This window comes from Artibeus jamaicensis, unplaced genomic scaffold, assembly GCF_021234435.1.
Source record: "Artibeus jamaicensis isolate MK-2021 breed Jamaican fruit bat unplaced genomic scaffold, CSHL_Jam_final contig_1998, whole genome shotgun sequence".
In the NCBI taxonomy this organism is placed as follows: Eukaryota; Metazoa; Chordata; class Mammalia; order Chiroptera; family Phyllostomidae; genus Artibeus; species Artibeus jamaicensis.
Genome location: NW_026521407.1, coordinates 1360045 through 1386012, shown reverse-complemented (window position 1 = coordinate 1386012; position 25968 = coordinate 1360045). Strand labels below are relative to the sequence as shown.

The following is a 25968-nucleotide window of genomic DNA, read 5'->3' as shown; positions in this document are numbered from 1 at the left end:
GTGGGGACCGATGGTGTGTGGGGGGGGCACGGCCCTGCCTCTTGATGCCCAGGGACACCACCCCCTAGTTCCCTGGAGCCTTCAGTCCTTTCTTCCTTCCTTTTCCAGAATGCCTCTCCTTCCTGCCAACTTCTCTCAGGGGTCCCTGCTGAGGGGTGACAAGGGCAAAGGCAGTCTGAGTGGCCAGGCTGGGCAGTGGACCTGTCTCTGAGAGACCTAGCTCACATGGGCGCTGGCAGACTCTGGGGCAGAGTGAGCCAGGGGCAGGCTCCATTCCCTTTCCAGAACCTGCCCAGGACTGGGAGCCTGCAGGGAGGGAGCTCAGCCACCCTAGTGCATTGTCCACCTCTGCCACCCGCTGCCTGCGCTGTCAGCTCCCATTGGCCGGCACGCACCCCCCGTGGGAGGGCGGGGCAGAGCGACTCTCCAGCAGCGCCCAGAGGCCCTCCTGTCCTGGCTGGTGTGCCGAGTCTTGGCTTCCAGCCATGGCTCTGCTGCTGAGCCTCTGAGTGGCCCTGGACGAGTCCTCTGGGACACGGATGCTCTGTGGAGAGGGTTAGCCGCATTGACACTGCAGGTCAGATCCTGCTGGAAAGCGCCTCATCCCGCGGGCCCGTTTTTGTCCCTCTGACCTCTGTCCGTTTCTGCTTCCTCCCACATCCAGTGCCCTTCCCCCTCACCAGGGTGACCCCAGAGGCCCCCTAATGGGTCCCCTTGACTCAGCTTCTTAGCCCTGCACCTCGATGCCTCTTCTCCAACTGGTATTTTCACAACCACTCGCTCCCACTCAAGAACCATCACTGGCTCCCTCTCCCCCTCATTTCAAACTCAAACGCTTCGGTCCGACTTCTGCGGCTGCTGGTGCTGACTTTCTCCTCCACCCCTGCCGATGCAACCCTACATATCTGCTTATTTCTGACACCAGGCGCCTGCACACTCCACTCCCCTCACACAGGAGGCCTTCTCCCAGCCCTCTGAAGGCCCCTCCCCCAGGGACACTCATCAGGCCCTCCCCTCCCATTCTCTAGGAACTGATAGCCACTGTTTGCACTTGTCATGCCTGCTTATCTCTGTCTGCCTGGGTTCCCTCTCTCTGTGCTAGTATGTTTGCTCCGGTCTCCCCAAGGGAGGGGGTCATGGGTGCCCCACTGGACTGGGGGCTTTCGGACGGCCGCGATGTTGAGGTGGTGGGATCGGCGTGAGAGAGAGCTCATGTCACTGGGAAATCCTGCCTGGGACTTGATGTCCCCAGACACCCTCCTGCCCCGTCCAGGCTCAGGGCTATTTGGGGAAGATAAGGAGGTAGGCCGTTGGGTGAGGGAGATTGAGGGGCCCGCCCAGGCGGAGCCGGGCAGAGCCTCCCTCTGTGCCGCCAAGGGCTGGACCGAGGGCCAACACCCATCTCTCTGTCCCCTGCAGGAGGAAGAGAATGGAGGCCGAGGAGGAGGTAAGGGGTGGTGAGGGCTGGGCCCCAGGGGCTGGGCCCGAGCTGGGGCTCCAGCTTCTGTTTCTCTCGCTCTCCCCAAGTCAGCCTGCATTTCGCTGTGCCCCTCAGCCTCGACTGCTGTCCCCGTCCTTGCTCTTCTTTGTGTGGCCACTCTGGCATCTGCTCACACTCTGTCTACCTTCCCTTTCTTCCCTCACATTGGCCTCCCTCTGGACCTTTCTGTCTCACACCGGAGGTGGCACCTGGGGGAGCAGATGGGTTTCTGAGACCTGGCCCGCGCTCTGGAGTTACTCCCAGCCTACTGAGGCACGCAGGGGCTGCAGGGCCTGGAGGCTGCGGGGGGGGGGGTGCAGCTGATCAGGGGCTGTCCTTGTGGAGAAGAGCCTGCAGCCCCTGGCTGTGGCCCTTGCTGTTGAAAGGATCCCTGCACCCAGGCTCCCCAGGGTATTCAAGGCAGAACTCCTTGCACAAGCAGCCTTCTTCCTCCCCTGCTCACAGGGTTTTTGCTGGGAAGCCACAGGGACTCTGTCTTTCTGAGTCCTTATTACAGAGGCCTGTGGTGAGGGAGGAGCCAGCCGACTAGAACAGGCCCATTTCTCTGAGGGAGGCGGTAGCGGAAGAGTATCTCTGGGTATAGTGTGATGTCGGAGGTGGGGAGTTGGGCGTCCGTGAGATTCAGGGCCTTCCCGCAGCCTCCCCTGGTCTGTGGGTGTGGACATTCTCTGTGTGTGGGAGTGTCTCTCCCTGCTGGTATGTCTGCAACGCTCGATACAGCCTCTTTTATGTTACTCTTGCCTCTGCCTTGTGACTTGTGTGTGTGTGTGTCCATCCCACGGGACAAGAAGCAGAGAAGGGGAAGGACCACGTCTCTGCCCTTTTCAGTCTGCCTCCCAGCACAGCGCTGGGATGCGCGAGGAGCCACCCTGCACCTGTGTGGAATTTCCCGCTCCCAGGAGCGTGTCTTTCTGTCTCGTCCTGTGCACCTGCGCCCCTTTGAACACGTGGGGCTCTGTTGGTGTCTGCGTGAGTGCGGTTATTCTCTGAGTGTGTGTAGCTGTGCATGGGTGTGACCTTCAGCAGGTCCCCCGCCAGCTAACCTGGCTGATGCCCGCCAGGACCCTCCCCCCGGCACCGCCTGGAGCCCATGGACACCATCTTCGTCAAGAATGTGAAGGATGAGGGCCCTGCCCACAGGGCGGGGCTTCGCACAGGTGAGCTGTCCCAGTTATTAGGCTCATTGCACCCCTCCGGGCCTCTTCTCCTTACCCTCTGGTTGGATGGGATTCTTGGATCCAGGTGTTAGGGAGGCTGCTGTCACCTGCTGTCATCCATTCTGAGTACCGGGGTTCTCAGCTGGGTCCATGGATGTGCCTTGGCCTGCTCACACCCGGCCCTGCCCCTTGTCCCCAGGAGATCGGCTGGTGAAGGTGAACGGAGAGAGCGTCGTTGGGAAGACCTACTCCCAGGTCATAGCTCTGATCCAGAACAGGTGAGCGCCCTCCGCCTCCCTCTCCCATATCAGCTCCTGCCCAGTCACTGAGCCCCTGCACACCCTTCCTGGAGACCAGGGCCCCTGTTCCCCCAGACCCTGTTGCCTCAGCCGAGCCTGACCCCCTGCCCTGTCTCTGTAGTGATGACACTCTGGAGCTCTCCATCATGCCCAAGGACGAGGACATCCTCCAGCTGGTGAGTCCTGCCCTGCACTCTGAGGTGCAGGACCCCTGGAGCCTGGGGACAGGGTATAGCCTTCCCCCTCCGGCCTCCTTCCTGTGTCTGCCCCTCTGGGAGGTAGAGAAGAGAGTGGGGGGGGGGGCAGCACCAGCCTGGCGTTGCCCAATCAGGGATGCCAGGCCTGGCCCTGGGCTGGGACTGGTTGTTGCTTCATTCAGGGCTGCTGTGCTGGGGGAGGGGAAGGCACCAGCCTTGGCAGACAGGATTCCTGCCAGGGCGTCTGGAAGGAGGGTGACCCAGCGGGCCCTGCCAGACTGGCACGTTCTTGTTGGCTCCCGTGAGAAGCCTGTTACCCACACCTTCCCCCGGCCCCAAGTGAGTGTGTCTCCTGTAGCTCTGTCCACGCACACAGCACACCCGCCCTACAGTCGTGTGCTCCAGTTCACACGACACACCATTCACCACTCTACACGAGCAGAACGCACCAGCCACACGATGCAGCCCCTTAGCATGCTCTAAACTGCGGCATGCGACACACAGACACACCACAGCAGGCGCACGCCTCCACACACACGACCTCGGTGCACCGCAGAGGCCATGCGGCCCCACACAGCCCGCGGCGTCTCCATTCCCACAGCACGGCCACGTCCCGTGTGTCACAGCGCAGGTCCTTGAGCTTCTCACTACCACGCGTGAACACTCGCTGACATCACGCTGCTCCCTGTCGTCACGACAGGTGTGCCCCCAAACACCACGGCTCCAGCCCAACACAGGCACCAGCGCCCCCCCAACACACAGTGACCAGACCGCCCACAACCACGTTGGGCTGTGCGAACTCGCCTCCCTCACAGGCGCCTCAGCCCACCTGGTGCTCAGCGTTGAGCCCTGCACATGCCATGGACATTGTGTGCATCACGTGTGTACCTGTCTACCCCACACACTGTGCACACACACTGTGCACACTGCACACTCGGTCTCTCTCTCTCTCTCTGTGCCCCACTCCCAGCCCTGCCCCAGAGCCCGAGGCAGTTCTCTCTGTCCAGTGCCCAGTTCCCTGGTCTCAGGGGTCACAGCCAGATGCCAGCTTACTCGGCCCCAAGGTCACTGCCCCCCCCCCCGGGGAGGCCGAGTGCCAGGCCCAGGAGGCCCTGAGAGCCACTGTGTTGGCTTCTGCCCTGGACATGGTCTCGTAATCACTGTAATCACGGTGTCCTGCCTGGCACCTTGCCCCTCTGGGAACCTCCACCCCCGACCTCAGCTGCCCCCTTGCCCTTCCTGGCGATGGGGAGGCGAGGATGAGGGTCCAGAGAGGGGCATGGCTCCCCCAGAGTCTCAGAGGCCCTGCCCAAACCCCCCCAGGTTGAGGCTGGGCGAGCTCTGGGCTGGGATGACAGGGAAGGGCCTGGGGCTTGCCCTCCCGCTCCCTCTTCAGCTGGAGGGGGGCACGAAATGGGGAGGGAGGCGGCCTGGAACTCTGCTACCCAGGCTGGGGGGGCAGGCCCAGATGTCAGCATTTGGGGGCCTCCGCTGGCACCCCCATCCCTGCCGGCTAGAGGGTGGGGCCCAGGCATTCCTGTGGTCGGGAGCCAAGGCTGGAGGCCAATGGGGCCGAGGCAGCGGCTGACGCCACCGCCGACGCTGCGAGGGCCCTCCACACCCATCCTTTCTCCCTCCTCCTCCCGCGGCCGAAATAGCTGGCGGGGGCCAAAGGCAGCCGCGGGGAGGGCAGGCGGGGGTGGGGGGCCACGGAGGCCAGGGCCGGCGCGGTGGTCAGAGGGGTTAGCCGGGTGGGGGAGGGTGGAGGCCGGCGGGATGCTGCCGCCACTGGTGTGATTGCGGGGAGCCGGGAGCTGAGCCGGCAGGATGGCAGGAAGGAGAGGTATGTGCGTCCCGGCCGTGCCGGCTCAAGGGGGCTGAGTGTGCGGGGGTGTGGTTTAGCTCATTTTCATCACATGATGTGTGTGCCCGGGACTGGAGGTGTAGTTATTTGTGTGTGTGTGTGTGTGTCTCATTGTGTTTTGCTATGTATGTGTGAGTGTGTCTCTGGGTGTGTATTTTCCTGTGTCTCCTGTGGGGTGTGTGTGTGTTTGGTTTCACTCTCCCACCCTTTAGTACTTCCCCCTGAGATAGACCCCCAGGCACCCCATCAAGGGCCAGGCTAGGGCAGGGCCACCAGGCCGCTGTCCCTGGGGGCTGCCTCCTTTGTGGCTGGCCTGGGCACTGGCTCTGTCACTCCTCAGCAATGCAGCGTCAGCCTCAGCTCCCAGAGCCAAATTCCAGGCCTCCGGTGGCAGAAGGTGGCCCAAGGCCCCTCAGCCAGTCTGGCCCCTCCCCCAACCTGACCCTGAGGAAGCAGGAGGTGAGCTAGTTCCTCCTCACTCCAGGGGCCCAAGAGCCTCCACCCCGCCTCCAGCCACCCCCGCCCCATCCAGGGAATGGTGGGACAGCTGGGCATTCCAGCCTCCCCTTAGACACACCCCTTAGCTGGCTTCCTTCTCTGTCATCTGCCACCTTGACCTGTCTCTGGTGGGATGTCCCAGCTCCGCCCGAGGGGCTGTGGGCGCTGTTGGACATGGGGGAGTAGGGAGGCAGCTGAGGCCAGCATGGGGGGAGGACCCCGGAAAACAGATGTTGGAATGTTTGCGGCTAAAGGCAGTCCTTGTCATAAGTCCTAGAGGAATCCTGGCCCTTTCTCCAGTGTGTGTGTGTGTGTGTGTGTGTGTGTGTGTGAGAGAGAGAGAGAGAGAGAGAGAGAGAGAAAGAGACTCTCGCAGGCCTCCGATTTTCTTATTTCTGTCCCCTACCCCACCCTCTTTGGAGCATGCGCTCCTACTCCCACGACTCAGGACTCCCCCTGCTTGGTCCTCTCCTTTCAGCCCCCACCTCTGTCTGTCGCCCTGCCCCGTGCAGCCTGCCCAACCCAGCTCACTCGCCTCTGTCCTCCGCCAGGCCTACTCCCAGGATGCCTACCTGAAGGGGAACGAGCCATATTCTGGAGCGGCCCGGAGCATCCCAGAGCCACCCCCAATCTGCTACCCTCGGAAGACATATGCCCCGCCAGCCCGGGTCTCCGCCTGGGCCGCGATGGTGCCTGAGCCCCTCTCAGCACTGCCCAGTGACCCCCGGAGTCCTGCTGCCTGGAGCGACCCGGGAACCCGCATCCCATCGGCCGCCCGCGCCCATTTGGACAACCCTTCCTCGGGGATGAGCCAGCCCCGCCCCAGCCCTGGTGCCTTCCCCCGCCTTCCCTCAGAGCCCCGAACACCGCGTGCCTTCCCGGAGCCTGGCAGCCGGGTGCCCCCCAGCAGACTGGAGTGCCAGCAGGCCTTGTCACACTGGCTGTCGAACCAGGTACCCCGCAGGGCGGGGGAGAGACGGTGCCCCGCCATGCCCCCTCGGGCCCGCAGTGCCTCCCAGGACCGGTTGGAGAACGTGACTACCCACCACCCGTGGCCCTGCTCCACCTCCCAGGGTGCCTTGAGCCAGCTGGGCCAGGAGGGCTGGCACCGAGCTGGCTCAGACGACTACCTGAGCCGGGCCACCCACTCAGCTGAGGCACTGGGGCCAGGGGCACTGGTGTCACCTCACTTCGAACGCTGTGGCTGGGCTTCCCAGCATCCATCCGCCCGTACTCCTGCCTGCCCATCCAGGGACCTGCCTGGACCCCAGACCCCGCCCCTGCCTGGTCTGCAGGGCCTGGACGACATGGGGTACATTGGGTACCGGAGCTACAGCCCATCATTCCAGCGCCGGACTGGCCTCCTACACGCACTCTCCTACCGGGACTCACCCTTTGGGGGGCTTCCCACCTTCAACTTGGCCCAGTCCTCCGCGCCGTTCCTGCCAGAGGCCTCCGAACCACCCAGGGTCATCCAGCCAGAACCCAGCTCCCGGGCCCCAGAGCTTCCTGCCGAGGATCGTCGAGACGAGGTGGTCCTGAGGCAGAAGCCTCCAACAGGCCGCAAGGTCCAGCTGCCCCCTGCAAAACAGATGAACCGTGGGTTTGGTGACGAGTCCTCAGACCCAGAGACCAGCGGGCGAGCGGAACGCCTAGGCAGGAAGATGGCCCCTTTGGCCACGACAGAGGACTCCCTGGCTTCCATCCCCTTCATTGGTGAGTGATGGTGCAGGAGGCTGCCTTGGGAGACCCGGCTGTGCCCTGTATGCCCCACCCGCCTGTCACCATGGGCAAAACTTCGGGTTGGGTGCGGGTGGGATCAGACTGTTTCTCCATCCATCCCTTATTCTTTCCTTCTTCCCTCCTTCCTTTGTTCATTTCTTTCTCCCTTTGCATTTCTCCATCAGTCTTTTTCTGTCCTTCTATCCTTCCTTTGTTCCTTTCACTCTTTGTTCCTTCCATCCACCCTCCAACCTTCCATCCATCTGACGAGTGTTTGTGTCAGCTGTGGCACCAGGCCCCATGCCCTCCTGGGGCACGTGGCCCACCAGAGGGACTTGTGATCAGGCCAGAGCAGGTCGATGGGGTGGGGGTGTGATGGGCAGGCGGGGAGCTCTAGGAGACAGGGAAGGACCACGCAGCCTAGACCGGGCCATGGTGGCCAAGGAGAGAAACTTGGAGAAAGATTTTGGCTAAGCCTCGAAGGGTGAGGAGGAGTTAGCTGGGGGGGGGGGGGGGAGAGTTCGGGGAGAGAGACTGGAATATGCAAGGACTGAGCGATGGGGGCAGGAGGCCTTTCCAGGTCATCAGAACGGGTCTAGAGGGGGCTCGTCAAACTCTACGGAGTCTGTACTTGATCCTGAGAGCAGATGGGATACCGAAAGCTTGCTGCCTCTAGAATGGATGTTGGATAAGGGAAAGTCAAGGGAGTGGAGAAGCTGGGTGATTCCCAGGTTTCTTGCCTCGCTGTGGGGTGACACCTCACCTGCATTTGGGAAGGAGAGGGAGTGGGGCAGGGAAAGGTTTAGTCTTTGCTGAATGTGAGGCACCCATGAGGGAGCAGGATGGGCTGGGCTGGGTCTGGGGGCTTGGGAGAAAGACAGGGTGAAAGGTCGTGGGGCTGGCGGGCCCCTGGGCCCCTGGCCCAGAAATGGTTGCCGGAGCTGCAGCCCGGCAGGCCGTAGTGCAGGCATGGGAGGGAGGGAGGGAGGGAGGGAGGGAGGGAGGGAGGGAGGGAGGGGAGAACCAGCCCCAGCTGCCCGCAGCCGGCCTTCAGTGCTTCGGTGTGAGTGGGCAGGCGCAGTCTTAGGAAGCTCCCGGTCTGACATGGAGGTATAGTCTTCGCTTTCAAAGTGCTCCCCATCTAAGGGGAGACACAGCTCCTGCCCTCGAGGAGCCCCCAGCTAACGCAGGAGGTGGGCTTTATTCTCAGAAGCTCGCAGTCCGGTGGGGAGACACAGTTTCTGCCCTCAGGAGCCTGGTCTAAGAGGGCTGGCTGAACCTCTTGCTGGTGCCCCTGGTGTGATGGGGGAGTCGGGGGCCATGCCTCCATGACCACAGTCTGGTTGGGGGGATACCCTTGGCTGTGCGTATGTTGCCAGCAGAACACTGGAGAGTTGAGGGGCTTTGGGGATGTGGGCTGGGCCTGGAGGCAAGTCTGGGGGTGGGGGACAAGCAGGCTCAGCTTTCTGCCACCTCCACCCACCACTCCCTCCCTTCTTGCAGATGAGCCCACTAGTCCCAGCATTGACCTACAAGCCAAGCATGTCCCTGCCTCTGCTGTGGTCTCCAGTGCCATGAACTCGGCTCCCGCCCTGGGCACCAGCCCATCCTCCCCAACCTTCACCTTTGCCCTCGGCCGCCATTACTCCCGGGACTGCAGTGAGTGCTCCCCACGCCCACAGCCCCAGCCCCACCTTGCCCTTCCCCTTGCTGTCTTGTCCCCACAGTCTCTGTTGGGTCTGCTGCCTGATGTCTGACCTCTTCTGGCCGGCTTCAGCTCCTCCTGGCCCTGCCCAGACTGGAGGGCTCCGGGGAAGCCCCTGGCCGGCGCCGCACTGACCCTGGGGCCCCGTGCGGTGGTTTTGCAGGCAGCATCAAGGCCAGCCGCCGGCGCTCCTCCTACCTGTTGGCCATCACCACGGAGCGCTCCAAGTCCTGCGACGACGGGCTCAACGCCTTCCGGGACGAGGGCAAGGCTCTTCGGTGAGGACGCTCCGGTCCAGTGCGGCTTGCTCCCAGCCCTGGGGTCCTCCCTCCACCCACCACGGCAGTGAGCCTTCTGCCTGGAAGGCCTTTGAGCCTGGGACTCGGGGAGGGTGGCGGTTCAGGCCCTCGCGCGGCCTTCCACCCGCCTCACTCTTGGTCCTTGCTCCCCAGGCGTCTGCCAAACCGCGTCCCCAGCTTGCGGATGCTTCGCAGCTTCTTCACCGATGGGGTGAGTGGCATGCGTGTGTGGGGGCGTCGAGGGTGTTGGGGTGCTGGGCAGGGCCTTGGTGTGGGGTCCAGGCCCATGACCTCTGTCATCTGAAATGGGCTCCTCCGGTTCCTGCCCTCTCCTTTCTCTCCGAACCCACTCGCCCCTATGTCAGCCACGCGACCCACCCTCCTCCGTGGGCTCTGTCGTCACTTACAGATGCCTCCCACCCTCCAGCCAAGGTCTTTGCACCCGCCGCTCCCTCCCTGGAATGCCCCCCCCACAGCTGCCCCCCCCCACAGGACTCGCCTCGTCTGCTTCTGTCACGTGTTTTTAGGCCTTCCATGAAATTTCAGCCTCCCCTCCTGACACTTCATGGCTCCCTTCACCACTTTATTTTTCTCCTGAGCGCCCCTCATGTTCTATAATCCATGCATCCACCTCCTTTCCTGCCTGTCTCCCAGCTGGAACGTAAGCTCCATGCAGACAGGGGTTTTATCTGGCTTGTTCGCTGCTTGATCTCGATGGGTGCCCACGAGCGGTGCCTCCAGGGGCCGGGGCCATGGGAAAGGAGTGGGGGACACAGGGTTGAGGGCGATGGGGAAGCTCGAGTTTCCGGCCTCAGGGCCTGGGCCTGGGGAAACAGCAGGTCAGTTCTGCAGTGGATGGACAGGAAGAGCCATCTTTTTTTTTAAAAGCTTTTTATTCATTTATCTTTAGATGAGAAAGGAAGGAGAGAGGGAGAGAAATATCAATGTATGGTTGCCTCTCATGCGTCCCCTGCTGGGAACTGGCCTGCAACCCAGGCATGTGCCCTGACTGGGAATCGAACCGCGATCCTCTGGTTCTCAGGCCCGCACTCAATCCACTGAGCTACACCAGCCAGGGCCAGCGAGAGCCACCTTGATTTCACACTCCCAGTATCTTTGGTTCGTTTAACACTCGATGACATTGTCACCGGGCTTACTCCTTCTAACTTCCTCTGCTGACTTCACTGTCCCTCGTGTCACCTCTGTGGCTGGAGTCCTGCTGACACTATCACTTCCTCCGTTTAACCCTTTGTGGACATGACTACCTGCTGCACTAATTTAGTCTTTGTTGATGTTCCAACTTCCTCTGTTTCCTTAATTCCTTCAAGTCTATAAAATTAAGCGAGGCTCTCGATGGGCCTTTCTGGCGTGACGAGGCCCGTGGTCTGCGGATCAGAGCCTTTTCCCCTTTCTGGCTTCCCCAGTACCTCTGTCTCATGACCTCAACCCAGCAGCCCAGGGAGGGCAAGCGAGGCCGCGAGGCCACACAGCTCAGCGGAGCACGGCGTGGGCGCCTGCGGCTGCGAGGGCTCCGTGGGGCTCCAGAGACGCTGGCACTCTCGGAGCCACCTCAGGTCACCCTCTGTGGTCTTGTTGCAGTCCTTGGACAGCTGGGGCACTTCCGAGGATGCTGACGCTGCTTCTAAGCGACACTCCACCTCCGACCTCTCGGACGCGACCTTCAGCGACATCAGGAGAGAAGGCTGGTTGTGCTATAAGCAGGTCCTCACCAAGAAGGGGAAGGTAAGATGGCTGGTGGAATGAGGTGAAGGTGGATGGAAGCTGAATCCAGAAGAACCTCCAGCTTCTTACCCCGTAGTCTCCCGAGCCAAAGAGAACCAGCTGAGGCTGCAGCAGGACGGGTAGGAGTTAGATGCTGGGAAGAACTTCTGGGGGACCCAGAGCACGCATGAAAAAGAGGTCTGTTCTGTGGAATGGATCTGATCGAGTTGTGCTTGGAATTCTGACAAAACCAGCCCTTGGTTGGCAGGTCACCCCAAAAGTGGCCACTAGGGTTCATGGAAAATGAGGGAGCAAGGCCAGGGTGATTCTCTCAGGGGGGCTGAGGCCCCCAAAGAAAACAGAGGTCAGCCTTTCCAAAGCCAGCAAGCGTTTTAGTCTTTATCCTGAGAGCAACTGGAAGCCTGAGCCCTATCTCATGTGGCTTCCTGGGCAGTGCATTAGAGCCAAAGCGGAGGCGAGAGGATCAGTTAAGAGCCGCCACAGAGACCCAGGTGAGAGATCGGGGGGCTTGGGCCTGGGGGTGGAGGGCCCGAAGGGGAGACAGTGAGGCCCCTGGTCTGGGTGACTGAACCTCAGTTCCAGGCGGGTGCTGTGGCCGATGTGGAGGGAGGAGAGGCGGCCCCGCGCTGAGCCTCTGAACAGCGCAGAGCGGAGCAGAGTGGTTCTCATAACCCGGACCTGCCTCTTGGCTGCAATGCGAATTGCCGGGGAAGCTTGGGTGACCCGCCGGCCCAGGACTCAGTTTCCTCCTCTGTAAATGGAACTGATATAATCCCTAGCTCGCGCATCTGTTGTTGGCGGTTGGATGAGATGGGTTTACTCGGTGCCTGGCACGGGGCAGCCACTATTCTGCTTCCTACTTTTACTCGAATGTTCCAGCCTGCCTTCCAGGGGTCTTGGGCCTGGAAAGAACATAAGCTTTGAAGTCAGACAGACTTGGAATTACTGCCAAGCCACTTATCAAGCGCAGACTCTGGGCATAAGGTCTGTTAGCTTCTGAGCCCTCTCCTCTCTGGCATGTAGGATGGGGACGATGTCACTCTACTCCAGGAGCCAAGGGTGCAGTGAGATGGCTGTCCAGGCAGGGCTGGCTCCTCTGCGCCCTCACCCAGTCTGTGGTAATGACTGAGGGCGTGGCCCGCCCTGATTCTCAGTGGAGGTTCTGGGGATTTCGTGACGAGGGAGCCAGGCCAGTCCTGCCCTGCTGGGGCTCCTGACGAGCAGAAATAGCTCAGTTGCATAACAGTTTCTACTGCCCGACTGCTGTGATGGCGGTGTCCTGGGTCATGGCACCCAGTAGGTGAGGACGGGGTTGCCCTCCGGACCACCCGGAGACGGGTGGGGAGGGAGTGCTGGGGAGCTGGGAGCCAGGCCAAGAGGTGGCGGCCAAGGCAGGGACTCGGGCACCTGCCTGCACAGGGGGCTTTTTCACTCAGGGCAAGAGCTTTAAATGGGGGTGGGGGGTGGGGGCCCAGGAGGCAAGTGCTACGCCTGAGACAAGAAGAGACGATGCCACCGCTGTTGTCCCAGTGCACGAGGGCGCAGGCCCTGACTGAGACTGTGGCGTGGGGCTGAGGGGAAGGGACAACCTAGAGAGGGTCGAGGGGAAGGAAGGCCTGGGCTTGCTGATGGCTAGAAGGTGAGGAAGGCTGGGGGCGGCAACCCTGGTCCCTGGCGTCCCTGGGGTTGTAAGGTGGTGGGTCCCCTGAGCCACAGGCCCTGGAGGGACAGGTTTGGGGAAAGGAAGCCAAGGTTTCCTTGGGCCCATGTGGAGCCCAAGGGTGGAGGTGTCCTGGAGACCGGGGTGCTGAGGATACAGCACTTAGGACGGAGGTCCCCCAGGGAGGGCACTCATCCATCAGGGTGTGTGAGGGCACTGGCAGCCAGGGTGCGGGCTCCAGAAAGGAGAGGGCCAGAGACAGGCTGCACCGTGAAAGGAAGGGCGGGGAGACGGGGGCCAAAGAGGAGGGCCAGCAAGAGGGCAGGCAGGTGACCAGGAGGTGTGACCTGGGAGGCTCAGGAGGGGGAGCCAGGTGCCAACAAACGCTTTTGGCCCAGCATTTGGGTCCCTTGACGGGCCTTTGAGAGCTGCTCCTCCTGCCCGCCTGGTAGCCCGTGCCCCAGCTCTGGGCGGCCCCTGGAAGCCCAGCCACAGTGTTTCTGGGGCAGGGAGAGGACCCGCCCCCTTCCCGCTCACTGCCCAGCTCTGGTGGACAGGGGCTTCCACTCCCATCTTGGCCAGAGTCTGATTTCACTCGCCCCCTTGGTGCCATGGCCTGGGAGTTAGGAGAGGGGCCCTCAAGTCAACTTGTAGCCCCTGGTCTGATCGGGGTCCTGATTGCCAGCCGGGCGCTGTCTGTCCCCACGAGTCCAGCCTCTCCTGGGTGACCCCCTCATCCCTCAGTTTCTTTCAGAGACATTGACTATGAGAGAGGGGAGGGAGGATGTTTTAGCAGCAGGGAACACTGATGCCAGGTGAGGGGGCTGCACTTGCCCAAGGTCACCTGGCTCAGTCTCAATGGTGCATCCTTGCTACCACCTCACCCCGACATTAAAATTCTCCTGGAGGGCCCTGCTGTCCCCTGTCCCGGTCCCCGGCTGCAGTGGTAGGCAGGCTTGCTGTGTTGACTCGCGTGCTGGGTGCTGGGTGCGGAGCAGCAGGTGGGCCACCAGCCAGAGGGAAGGAGCTCTCGGTCTGAGGGTCTGAGCCAGAGCCCCTGTGCTCGGGGCGCGCCAGGGCTGACTCGGCCACTTGTGCAGTAAACACTGATGAGCACTTACTGTGGCTCCAGGATCTGGGGTGCCGACTGAGAGGAGAGGTGAGCTTCCTGCCCTCAGGATCTTCCTCTAAACGGGGGACTTCCATCACCCGTATCACCTGGGACGGCAGTAAGCACCCAGGGAATGGGGTTGCCTTTAAGTCAGAGGGAGGGCGCCCCACGGGGGGAAATGGTCAGAGAGGGCCTTGTGGAGGAACGGATGCTGGTGACATTTGAGCTCAGACCTGAAGGGCAAGAAGGGAGCAGCCACAGGAAGTAAGAGAAAGGGCTCCAGGTGGAAGGACCATCTACTGCAAAGGCCTGGAAAGGGTGGGTGTGGCTTGTTCACTGCAGAAGGAAGGCCATGTGGCTTGACATGGGGAGGAAGGAGGGAGAGGAGATGGGTTTGGAGAGGGAGGACCAGATACCCAAGTCCTTAGATCTGATTCCAGGTTGGTGGGAACCCCTGACAGGTGCTAAGCAGGGGAGATACACGATCTCGGCTACGTTTTAAAATCGTGGCCATGGCTGCTGGGCAGAGAACGGCTTATAGGAGGCGAGAGCGGAGACTGGGCAGGTTTGTACGGTTGTCCAGGCAACAGAGGTTGATGGCGTGGACAAGGTGGTAGCAGGTGACGTTTGGGAAGCTGAAGTGGCTTTCTGACAGGTTGGATATCAAAGTGAGGAAAAGGGAGGAGTCAAGGGCAACTTTGAGGTTTCTGGGGACCCGGTGGGTCAAGTGCTCCCTACTGAGCGGGGCCTGTGGGCTGTCCCTGTGTAGATGCCTCAGCAGCACCTGAGGCAGGGGATGGGGCCGCGGAGCCTGGGGTACCCTGGGCATCACCGTGAGCACACAGACGGTGCCATGGGGGGGCACGCAGGGAGAGGGGAGCCCAGCACAAAGTTTACCAGCTCCCATCCTTCAGGGCGGCGTCCCAACCTCTCTATTGACGCCTGGGGCCAGACAATTCTGTGTTGTGGGGCGTCCTGGGCATCGGGGGCTGTTTAGCAGCATCCTGAGCCTGTGCCCAGTAGATGCCATAGCACTTCCCCAGGGGTGACCATCGAAAATGTCTCCAGACAAATGTCCCCTGGGGGCGATTCACCGCTGTTGAGAACCCCTGGTGCAGAGGAGGTAACTAGTGGAGGAGATTTGAGAAGCAGCCAGTGGAATTAGCAGGGAAACCAGGGGCCGTGGGGTCCCAGGTGCTAGGAGAAGGTTTGAATAGTGTTTGAAGGCATGGCCAAAGGCTTCAGAGAGGCTAAGGAAAAGGCCCAGAAGGGCCCGGAAGTGGCTTCCTGGGAAGGGGTACTGTGTGGAGTTTTGAGGGAGAGGCAAAGAAAGGAGGGGAGCAAGTGTGGGTGACACCCTGCATCGGTTTTGCTGTGAAGGGAGCGTGTGTGGACTAGGAATGGCTTTGTCAGGATCTGATGTAAGGTGGCTCCCTCTGGGTGGGGCCGATTGCCTTCCCAGGGCCCCTGGTGGTTCTCTGGGGCATTGCCAAGGCCGCGAGTGTGGATGCTGGGCTTTAAGGATGCTAGTCTTTAAGAGAAGGTCGTGGACTTTCTGGGGGGGACTGAGAACGATGGGTAGGTGTGTCCAGGCAGGCGAGAGGCTGAGAGTTGGAAAACTGTGGGCAGGGGGCTGCCCGGGGTTTTCACCGGAGTGAAGCAGGGGCCTCCCAGTGCACGACGAGGTGTCCACTGTCTACAGTTTCCTACCACCCCGCTCCCTGGGCTCTGGGGCGGGGAGGCAGGCCTGGCCTCTCACACCCTCCTCCTCCTGTCTCTCCCCCCTCCTCCTCCTGTCTCCCTGCAGAAAGTGGGCGGCGGCCTGCGCCAGTGGAAGCGGGTGTACGCCGTGCTGCGGGCGCGCTCCCTCTCGCTGAGCAAGGAGCGGCGGGAGCCCGGGCCGGCAGCGGCGGGGGCGGCGGCCGTCGCAGGTGAGGACGAGGCGGCGCCCGTCTGCATCGGCTCCTGCCTGGTGGACATCTCCTACAGCGAGACCAAGAGGAGGCACGTGTTCCGGCTGACCACCGCTGACTTCTGTGAATATCTCTTTCAGGCTGAGGACCGGGATGACATGCTGGGCTGGATCAGAGCTATCCGAGAGCATAGCAGGGCCGAGGGCGAGGTGAGGGCCCCGCCCAGCCCCCACTGGGCCAGGGAGGCCAGGGCGCAACCCAGGGCCACCTCCCACCTGCCGCGGGCCTCCTTGCATCACTCTGAGCCTCAGTTCCCTCTTCCATAAAGTGGGTCAGCAACTGTACCCATTTAGGGCTTGGTGTGGACAGAAAACACAGTGTCTCAAAGAGTACCTGGCATCTTTAGTGTGCCCTGACTGACGGCAACAAAAAATAACCGTGGGAATGATAGTAATTACTATTTTTTATTATTGTTATTAATTATTTTACGATTGGAGGCTCGGCTCAGCGAGGTCAGCTCCAGGCCAGCCTCAGCTTCTGGCTGCAGGCTCGCTGGTGTGTGTGTTTTCTATGGCATGTGTCACGGCACGGGGTGCCCCTGTGCCAGGACTGGGGCTGGCCCTTCTGACAGGGCTGGTCTGTCTGCAGGGACACGAACACATTGACCTTGGGAGGAGGCCAAGAGGCTTGGCCTTTGGCAGCAGGCAGCAGGGATCGAGCCAAGGCTTTGGCAGGGACTTCGGGGGAATTGAAAAAATGGCGCCCCTTCCTAGGCAGCTGCACACCAGGGGCCTGGGCTAGGGTTTCCGCAAGCGCCCGCAGGGAAGTGTCTCGATACACCTGCACAAAGTGTTGTGGGGGTCCTGGGTATGGGGGCCAGTCTCTGCCTAGGGGACGGAGGCCCGGGGCCCGCCCCTGCAGGGCCCCTGCTGACTGTGGGGGGAGGGCTGCTGACCCTCTGGGTGAGGACGCACCCTCTCACTGCACCAGGTCTGCCCCTCCTGGGACATTGTCTGTCCTCACCTCAAGGAGGAAAGCACCTCACATCTGGGTCCCTGCTCTGGGAGGCCTGGCTGGGCTGTCCCCAGCAGGGCATGGTCAGGGGTCCTGAGCCACCTTCAGTTTCGAGATACCTGCTCCTCATGGAGCACCTCTCTCATGCCTCGGCAGGGCTGCGATGGAGGCTGGGGGCCTCATTCTGCACCCACACTCTGAGGTTGCTATATTATCGCTCCCATGTTACTGCTGAGGAGACTGAGGCTCAGAGCGTTATCCGAGGCCCCGAGGCTGGTGGGGGTTGCTCAGGAATCCAGCCCTGGTCTTTCTCGCCCTAGGGTCTGTGCCCTCCAGCTGGCAGATGGAGGCGGGGGGGAGGCAGGGGCCAGGGCTGGGTTCCGGCACGGGCTGGCTGTGGACCTGACCACATCTGCTCTCCCTTCCTCCTCCTCCAGGACCCCGGCTGTGCCAACCAAGCTCTGATCAGCAAGAAGCTTAACGATTACCGAAAAGTGAGGTGAGCATGGCGCTCAGGGAGTGGTCCTGGCTGTGGGGCGGGGGAGCACTCCTCCGGGCTGGCCTCCGGGCCTGAGGGCAGCCCTGGACTTGCCCTCTGCTGGGGGTAGAGAGGGTGGCAGTCCCCGGAAGGGCATGCAGGGCTCACCTCAGGAGTAGGGGGGAGATCCAAAGTGGAGGGAGGGCAGGGCCGGTGACGTGCTGAGCCACCCAGATGAAGACCCCTTCTTTCCCCCTTTTTCTGTGCAGCCATAGCTCTGGGCCCAAAGCTGACTCCTCCCCAAAAGGCTCTCGAGGCCTGGGGGGGCTCAAGTCTGAGTTCCTCAAACCGAGTGCGGCCCGTGGCATCAGGACGCAGGACCAGCCTGCAGGGGGCAAGGGTAGGACATGGCTGCTGAGGGGTGGTGTGCATGCGGGCGGGGGCTGGCGGTGTATCTGCCCATGTGTGTACACCTGTGAGGGTCTGGGGCTCTCAGGGTCTCGGCTGGAAGGGTCTGGGGCCTGATTTGTTCCTAAGACTTCCCTGCTAGACAGTCTCGCTGTGTCGCTTTGAGGACAGAAGGCCTGTCCTCTCAGGAAGCGGCCTTTTCCATCTTTACGCACTTTTGGCTGTTAGAAAGTTCTTCCTTTGGTTGTACCAGAATCCGTGGCTCCCACCTCATTGTGTTAGCTCTGGAGGCCTCACAGGAGTCCTTACACAATTCAGAGGCCTCTCTTCTCCAGGGTGAACACCTCTATCCCTTTGGCCTTCATAACTGGCATATAATTTTCCATCAGCCCTCAGCATCCTGGTGGCTTCTTTGCAGAGTCCCTACTTGTCCAAACATGTGCAAACATGGCGGGTGGGTGTGGTTGCTGCCCCTTCTTGGGCTCAATTCATCGTGGCATTTTCTGCCTCACTCCCACAGATGACAGTGGTGCTGCCCCCAAAAGTCCCTGGGGCATTAATATCATCAAGAAGAACAAGAAGGCAGCCCCCAGAGCATTTGGGGTCCGGTTGGAGGAGTGCCAGCCAGCCACAGAGAACCAGGTAGGTCTCTGCCACGGGGAGACAGAGCTGCAAGGGACTTTGGAAGCAGCTGTGCCCCTCCTCTGACAGACACGGCTGGGGAAGCCCAGAGAGGGAGCAGCGGCACTGAGGCCGGGCCCAGAATCCCCAACCCCTGGCCGGTGCCCCTTCTCAGACCTGGGCGAGCCTTGGGCGTTCCTTCCACCTCGTAGGCTGGAGGCAGCGAGGGCCCTTTGTCCTCTTAAAGGGCCCCTGGCAGCAGCTGGGGCTTGTGCTGCCCCATCTTGGCCCACCACCTCCCCTGGCCCACTGGTGGCGGAGGCTGCCCTCACCCCCCCTGACTCTGCACCCCGCCCGTCTCCCCAGCACGTCCCCCTGATCGTGGCCGCGTGCTGCCGCATCGTGGAGGCCCGGGGGCTGGAGTCCACGGGCATTTACCGAGTGCCGGGCAACAACGCGGTGGTGTGCAGCCTGCAGGAGCAGCTTAACCGTGGGCCCGGTGACATCAACCTGCAGGACGAGGTGGGTGTGGCGGGGGCTGTGGGAGGGGCCCAGCTGGCCTGCCTGTGGCCGTGCCCTGGGCGCCGAGGTGGACAAGTCAGGACTTGCCCTTGCAGGCCAGCCCTGGGGATGGGCAGCGCCCCAACTGAAGTTGAACAAATGGTGCAGTCAGGGCCTGGGAAGCCCTAAGACAGAGGCTCACTAGCAACAGGGTTTTGTCCCTTAAAGATGAGCAGAGTTCCCTGAAAGCCAGGGACAGCCAGGGAAGGGTGTTCGGGCCGAGGAAACGGCCTGGGCACAGGTGTGAACTCAAGTTCGCCGTCGGTTAACACACTGGACTTTCTCTGTAAAGGGCCAGGTAGTGAATATTTTGGGCTTTGTTACCTATAGCCTCTGTTGCATACCTATCTCTTCATTTTTCACAATCCTTGAAGAATGTAAAAATCCATTCTTAGCTCAAGGACTCCGAAAACAGTGGCCGCTGGGTGGGTGTGGCCTAGGGGCGGTGGTTTGTGGACCGCTGGCTGAGAAGAAGGGAAGTGTATGGTGTTTTCTGGGGTGGCCAGCGTCGTGGGGGCTGCCAGGTGGGGAGAGAAGAGGCTCGTCACAGGAGACGAGACCAGCTCATGAATCTGACAGCTACACTCGAGTTTTTAGCAGGACCAGTGGTTCTCAGACTGTGTTTTCCAGAATCTTGAATTTCCTTAGAGGGGCTCTGGGAGGCCAGGGCTGACTCAGGACCCCCCGATGCGTGCTTGAACTAGGACAACCCTGATGTATTCGATTTTGGGGTACAGTTGGGTTTTCCGGTGTGATTCCGTTTGACGAAAGAGGCTCTGCTGAAAAAGAGGTTCTGGGAAACCATCTGGGCGGTGGAATCCCGTGAGTCACACGCCATGTGATCCATGGCAGTCTTCCTGCCCTTGGGAGGGGAATGGGGAGACCACACCAGTGTGTGTGAGATCGTGGGCAAGAGAAAAGAATATTCTGATCTCTCAGCAAGAACCAGACTGCGTGATGAGGAAGGAGAGGATGCTGAGGGCTGGAGCAGAGGGCAGGCTTAAGTGTTTGACTATTTGCGGGACGAATGGGGTGGCGGCGGATGGACCGGAAGGCAGGCCAGGAAGGGCACGGAGGCATTTGCTAAAATCCCAGAGAAGGGTCTGAGTCTCAGGGCAGAGAACGGACCCTCCTCCCTTCCTGGGCTTCACAGTGGGGAGGGTGAGACCCAGGGCAGGGGACAGAGGGCTTTGGATGGCTTCCTCGAAGCCTTTGACCTAATGCAGTGGACAATGGGAAGCCTTCGACAGATCTTCAGCTGGGGAGACATAAGTGAGAGTGCGGTTTGGGAACGATCACTGCTTTAGCTCACACTTAAGGGACGTGAATGAGGAAGGCTCAGAGCAGGGTGTCTAGGGAGGAAATTGCTGGCATATTGGAAGTGGACTCAGTAGTCTTAGAAGAATAAGGAGGGTGGATGAGTTAGTTGGCTGTATGAGAGGGAAGAGGAGGGACAAGAAGAGGCAGAAGTTTGAGTTGACAGCTGGAAGTATCTGTTCCTGGGAAGTAGGGCAGGAGAGGGAGGCTGTGGCAGGTAGTGGCCCCACTGGATTTGCGGTGATGATGAGTCACCCATATAGGGCGGACGGTGTCATCCAATACCAGACCAAGAGTGGACTGACTGTGGGCAGGGGCCGTGCGGAAGGTTGGAGGTGAGATGATGAAGGGAGCTGCCATGGCGGGGGGGGGGCACCAGGAGTGCAAGGCCCGGGACCTGCAAGGGCAGAGGCAGAGGGAGCACAGATGAGGCAGGGGCTGTCGACACGTGCACATAGAAGGGGCCAAGAAACAAGGGCAAGGCCTTGGGTTCGGCAGCTGGGAAACGAGAAGGCTCACACATCAGGGCCAGGAGGCAATGGGGGGAGGTGGGCAGCTGCCCCACTGGGTAGGGGTGGGTACACGCGGGAGCACATTAGTGGGGCCTTAGCCAGGGAGAAGAGGGCCCAGCAGTGGTGGCCTGTTGGGTGTTTTGGGTGTGTGGTTCTGCCTCAGATGTCCATGGTGTCATTTGTTGGTGGTGCGTGGGTGGGAGTTGAGGTGGTGTCACAGTGCCGGAAGTTAAGCCCTGTGTTTGGGGTGAATCTAACTCCCCTTCAGGCCGTGGGAGGTTAGTACTTGCAGGATGGTTGGGCATTAAGCTTTGAATTCATTGTAACAATTTTGTATATTATTGCACTGTGTGTCTTTGTGTAAATCGTCAAGCTGTGTGTCTCTGTTGTGAGTCTTGTTCTCTGCACGAGTTCCTCTCTTTGGGGATGTTTTTCTAGCCTTTGTGTTGGGTGATGGTGCCCCCTGGTGGAAAGAAGGGGAAATGGCCCTATTGTTCATGTATTTAGCAACCCTTTATTTAGATCAGGGTTTTCTCAACCGTGACACTTTGGACAGAATTATTCTTTGTTGTAGGAAGTTGTCCTGTTAATTGGAGGAGGTTTAACAACATCCTTGGCCTCTATCTGCCAGATGCCAGTAGCACCCCCTAGTTGTGAAAAACAAAATAGTTCCACAGGCCCAATGTCCCTGGGGGGGCATAATCGCCCTCATTGAGAACTACTGACTTAGACTTTTTGAGTGTCAGAAATAAGGAGAGAGGTGTCAAGAACAACTCTTTGCTCAGTGGGGAGCACTGGGAAGCAGGAGCTGGCCCTGAGTAGGTGTAAAGGAGGTGCAATGGGCAGGCTTGTGAGGGGGTGGGTTTTGTTCACTTTCGACCCTTACAAGTACCAGAGAAGGCACCTGGCACTTTCTGTGGGTGGACAAATGTTGGAGCTCAGTGGGCTGGCTGGAGCAGGGAAGGACTGGGACCAGGTGGGCAGGGGGCTAGGACCTAGCTAGGGACTCCGTTCCCCTGCCCCTGATGAGTCTTCTTAGCTAAGAGACCCCTGGGCAGCGCTTGGTGTAAGTGGATCCCAGGGAGGGCCTGGGCTGGGCCGGGCTCTAGGGCTGGACTAACATGGAAGCATGGGCTGGCCCTGGACCTGGGGGCACAGGGGTTTTGGCACCTGGGCTGAGCCTCCCTGTGGCCTGACATCTTTGCACTTTCTCCAGCGCTGGCAAGACCTCAACGTGATCAGCAGCCTGCTCAAGTCCTTCTTCCGAAAGCTACCTGAACCTCTTTTCACTGATGGTGAGTAGGGGGTGGGAGTGGAGGATGGGAGGAAGAGGGACATCCTGACCACTTTTCAAATTGGGTGTGTTGGTTTTATTTTGGAGGTTTTTGTTTTAATACAAAGGAAGCACATGCTTGTAAAAGTCTTGGGTAGTACAGATACGAATAAACACAAAGGTCCCTGCCATTCTCCTAACCCATCTCCCGAGGTTATACTACCATTCTCCCAGCATTTCCTCTGTGCCATGCACTACTCCTCCCTACAGCTCTAGGAGGTAGGTACTATGATCACCATTTCACAGATGGGGAAAACGAGGCACAGACAGGTTAAAGGACTCACTCACAGGTGGTGAGCATCGCAGCCCGGACTGGGACCCGGGTATCCGGCTCCGGAGCCCAGCTTTGACCGTTTGCGGAGCTGCGTTTCGGCAGCCTGTCTGGTTTCCTTCCAGACTCCCTGATGCACACAACGAAGACACATGCGCAGTCGGTGCTGTGCTGGCGGATGTTTAACCTCTGGCTTTCTGGGAAAAAAAAGAGCCTTGACCTGTAGTGTTTTCTAATTTCTTTGGTGTAAATATTCCCACCACGGCGGATGGCAAGCTACTGAGAAGCTGCCAGCAACGTGGAGCTGGGGGGAGACGAACACGGCCGGCTCTCAGGAGCCAGTGCGAGCGGGGTGGTGCCCGCCACGAGCTGGGCGGTTCTGAGCAAAAGGAGGCTTACAGTTTTGAGATTCATTCGTGTCAGTACAAAGAGCTCCACCTCATTCTTTTATTTATTTATTTATTTATTTATTTATTTATTGTTTTTGAGAAACAAAAGCCAAGATTATTTTGTTCATTACTTACGCTGGAAGGCCTTCTCGATGACATCCTTGGCCTGAGACTCTGCCGTAGTCCTTCACCACCACCCAACTGCAACCAGCCACCCTACGGGGCTTTCCCTTCCTGTAGATTTTACAGAGGCCCAGCCGGTCCCTTTGTCTCTGGCTGTCCTCGCCGTCCTTAGGTCGCTTTGGAGGTTAGGGCCTCCACCAACTTGACACTCATCACAGTTGGATGCAAGCACCTGCCGGTGGGCTCCATGCTTGTCTAAGGCTTTGGCAGCTTCTCGAACCCCGTGCACTAGCCCGTCGTGGGTGAGTGTGGTCTTCCTCACCTCCTGTAAAACAGTCTTAACGTCTGTGACACATCCGGCAGCAACGCCTCCCTCAGTCACGGCAGTGGGTTACGGGTGCAACCGAGTCTTGAATGCACTCAAGCCTCCACACACCTCCACGGTGACAGGGAAAGAACCGTTTTCCTTTTAGATAATTTTTAAAAAAGATTTCATTTATATATATTTAGAGAGAGGGGAAAGGAAGAAGCAAGAGAGGGAGAGAAACATCAATGTGTGGTTGCTTCTCTTGTGCCCCCTACTGGGGGCCTGGCCCACAGTCCAGGCATGTGCCCTGACTGGGAGTCGAATTGGTGACCCCTTGGATTGCAGGCTGGTGCTCAGTCCACTGAGCCATACCAGCCAGGGCTAGATACTTAAAAAAAAAGATATTTATTTATTTTTAGAGAGAGGGGAAGGGAAGGAGAAAGAGGGAGAGAAACATCAGTGTGTGGTTGCCTCTTGCACGCCCCCTACTGGGGGCTTGGCTCACAATCCAGGCATGTGCCCCAACCACGAATCGAACTCTTGACCCTTTAGTTCATAGGCTGGCACTCAACCACACCTGCCAGGGCCCATTTTTCTTTTTCTTCTTCTCCTTCAAAGATTTTACTTATTTTTAGAGAGGGGAAGGGAAGGAGAAAGACAGGAAAACAGCACTGTGTGGTTGCCTCTCAAGCGCCCCCTACTGGGAACTGGCCCACAACCCAGGCATGTGCCCTGACTAGGAATCCAACCAGCAACCCTCTGGTTTGCAGACTGGTGCTCAGTCGCCTGAGCCACACCAGCCAGGGCCCATTCTTCTTTTAAATGAACCACATAGTATTTCGTGGTCTGCATAGACCATAATTGGTCTAATCACCCCCCTATTGGTGGATATTCAGGTTGCCTTCACATTTCTGCTGTACAGAACGTGTTGCAAGGATTTTCCTTGTGTGTATCCCTGCACGTTTGGATCAGTGTCCCCGAGGGAGGTTTCTCGATGTAGAATTGCTAGGTCAAAGTCCTGGTAAACATTTTTTTGAAATAGTTTTTTATTTTTAATTACAGTTGACTTCAAGATTATATTACTTTCTGTTGTGCAACATAGTGATTAGACACCTATATAACTTAAAAAATGATCACCCTACTAAGTCTAGTACCCATCTGATATCACACCTAGTTTTATAATATTATTGACTATATTCCCTGTGCTGTAATTTACATCCCCGTGTCTGCTTTTATTACTGGCAATTTGCACATCTTAATCCCTTCCCTTGTAAACCTTTCTGAAAGCTAATGTCAGGTGGCACTGTGGGCAGCGGGCTCTCATGCACATCCCCCCCCACTATCAATTTTGGATGTAATTAATATTTTAAACTTTTACTAATTGGGTAGGGGAAATGGCATCTCTTTATTGTTTTCAGTTTCATTTCCCTCATTACCAGGGAGAGATGAACTATCTTTTCACTTGTTTATTGGTCCTTCCTACTCCCCCCACACTTGCCTGTGCAGACTGTGTGCCCCTTTTTCTGTTGGGTTGGGCTGTCTGTCTTTTCACATAAATTGAAAACAATTACTTTAAGCATAGTCGAAGCTGTTAATCTTTCATGGGATCTGCCTGTCATGGTTAAGAAGGCTTTATGATGATGAAACTATTTCCTTATTTTTCCAGTGTTTTAATAACTTTTACATTTGACTCTGTAATGCAATTAAATGTGCATTATGTGAGCTGGATATGAGTTTGTCCCCATTAGGGCAGCTAATTGTCCCAGGGACATTTATTGATGCTGCCATCCCTCCACACCAATGAGAAGGGCCACCCTGTCCCACCGCAGAGACCCACGGGCCTGTCTCCCCCTCTCTGTCCCCTCCTTTCTGCCCCTGTCCTTGTTCAGCCTTCCCTATCAGTCCCACGGCTGTAGCTGCGCTGCCGCTGCCTGTTTTAGTGTCTGGACGGGAGAACCCTCCCTGGCCATTCTTCCTGTAAAACACACCGTTGGCCACCCTTGTGCCTTTACTCCTCCAGACGGGTCTCAGAGCAAACTTGCCACGTTCCGTTTTAAAAGTTCCCCATGGACTTCTGAAGGGAGTTGGGGGCATCCTGACCCAGATAGGGCGTGGTGTGTGGAGACCGGAAGGCCCTTCCCTCTTTCCAAGTACCTTTCTCATCTGACCTTGCGGTGTCCTTGGCCTGGAGACCGCTGTAGGGACCCCTTTTCCAGTATTCATGTGCAGCTCAGGCCTCGTTTCCTCCCACACTTGCACCCCTTGGCTGCCCCAGGTCAGGTGCACACACACCTGAGTGCAGCACGGGTGGGTTTGGTCACCTGCACACAAGGCCACGGAGCCCTTCAAAACGGGAACAGCGTAGGCCTCCCTGATCTTCAGCCTGAGGGTGGGGGAAGGGACTCCCACGTCCCTAAAGGTTCTGTGGTATGTTTCAGACAAATACAACGACTTCATCGAGGCCAATCGCATTGAAGACTCGAGGGAGCGAATGAAGACTCTGCGGAAGCTGGTGAGGGGAGAGATGCTGTTAGGCAGAAGGCAGGCTGGGTGGGGAGAGCCCCAGTGTCCCGGGGACCCAGAGTCCAGTGCCACCAGTTCCCTCTGTGACCTTGGGAAGCCCTCCTCCACTGCAGGCCTCAGCTTCTCCATCTCTACAGGGGGGGCAGTTAGAGGACGGATTCCAGAGCCCCGTAGATGTGAAAGCCCCTTTGGGGCGTGAGGGACGGGGAAGCCCTGACAGCCCCTTCTCTCTCCCGCCCAGATCCGGGATCTCCCAGGACACTACTATGAAACACTGAAATTCCTCGTGAGCCATCTGAAGACCATCGCTGACCACTCGGAGAAAAACAAGGTGGGCGGGGGCTCCGGCCTGGCGTGGGGGTGAAGGAGCGTGCCTGGGTCCTCCTCAGAATGTTCTGAGCTCCTCTGGGTCAGACACCCTGCAGCCCTCCAGACTCACCCC

General features: G+C 59.1%; 1 protein-coding gene and 1 pseudogene across 4 annotated transcripts in view; one reads left to right on the top strand and one right to left on the bottom strand.

Annotated features, from left to right (window-relative positions):
* The window catches only part of ARHGAP23 (Rho GTPase activating protein 23), a 76815-nt gene that overhangs the window by 34752 nt on the left and 16095 nt on the right, over positions 1–25968 (top strand). For 3 of the 4 annotated variants that reach the window (XM_037149892.2, XM_037149890.2, XM_037149889.2), the window contains exons 3-19: positions 1420–1447; positions 2563–2658; positions 2858–2936; positions 3079–3133; positions 6068–7232; positions 8742–8897; positions 9107–9221; positions 9396–9453; positions 10842–10985; positions 15564–15878; positions 17121–17182; positions 17431–17561; positions 18090–18211; positions 18557–18712; positions 21797–21875; positions 25442–25515; positions 25768–25857. In XM_037149892.2, coding sequence (XP_037005787.2) covers positions 1420–1447; positions 2563–2658; positions 2858–2936; positions 3079–3133; positions 6068–7232; positions 8742–8897; positions 9107–9221; positions 9396–9453; positions 10842–10985; positions 15564–15878; positions 17121–17182; positions 17431–17561; positions 18090–18211; positions 18557–18712; positions 21797–21875; positions 25442–25515; positions 25768–25857 — 2925 coding nt within the window. The remainder of the gene's footprint in view (positions 1–1419; positions 1448–2562; positions 2659–2857; positions 2937–3078; positions 3134–6067; positions 7233–8741; positions 8898–9106; positions 9222–9395; positions 9454–10841; positions 10986–15563; positions 15879–17120; positions 17183–17430; positions 17562–18089; positions 18212–18556; positions 18713–21796; positions 21876–25441; positions 25516–25767; positions 25858–25968) is intronic. The other variant, XM_037149893.2, reaches the window with a different exon arrangement.
* Positions 22701–23084, bottom strand: LOC119052585 (40S ribosomal protein S12-like; annotated as a pseudogene).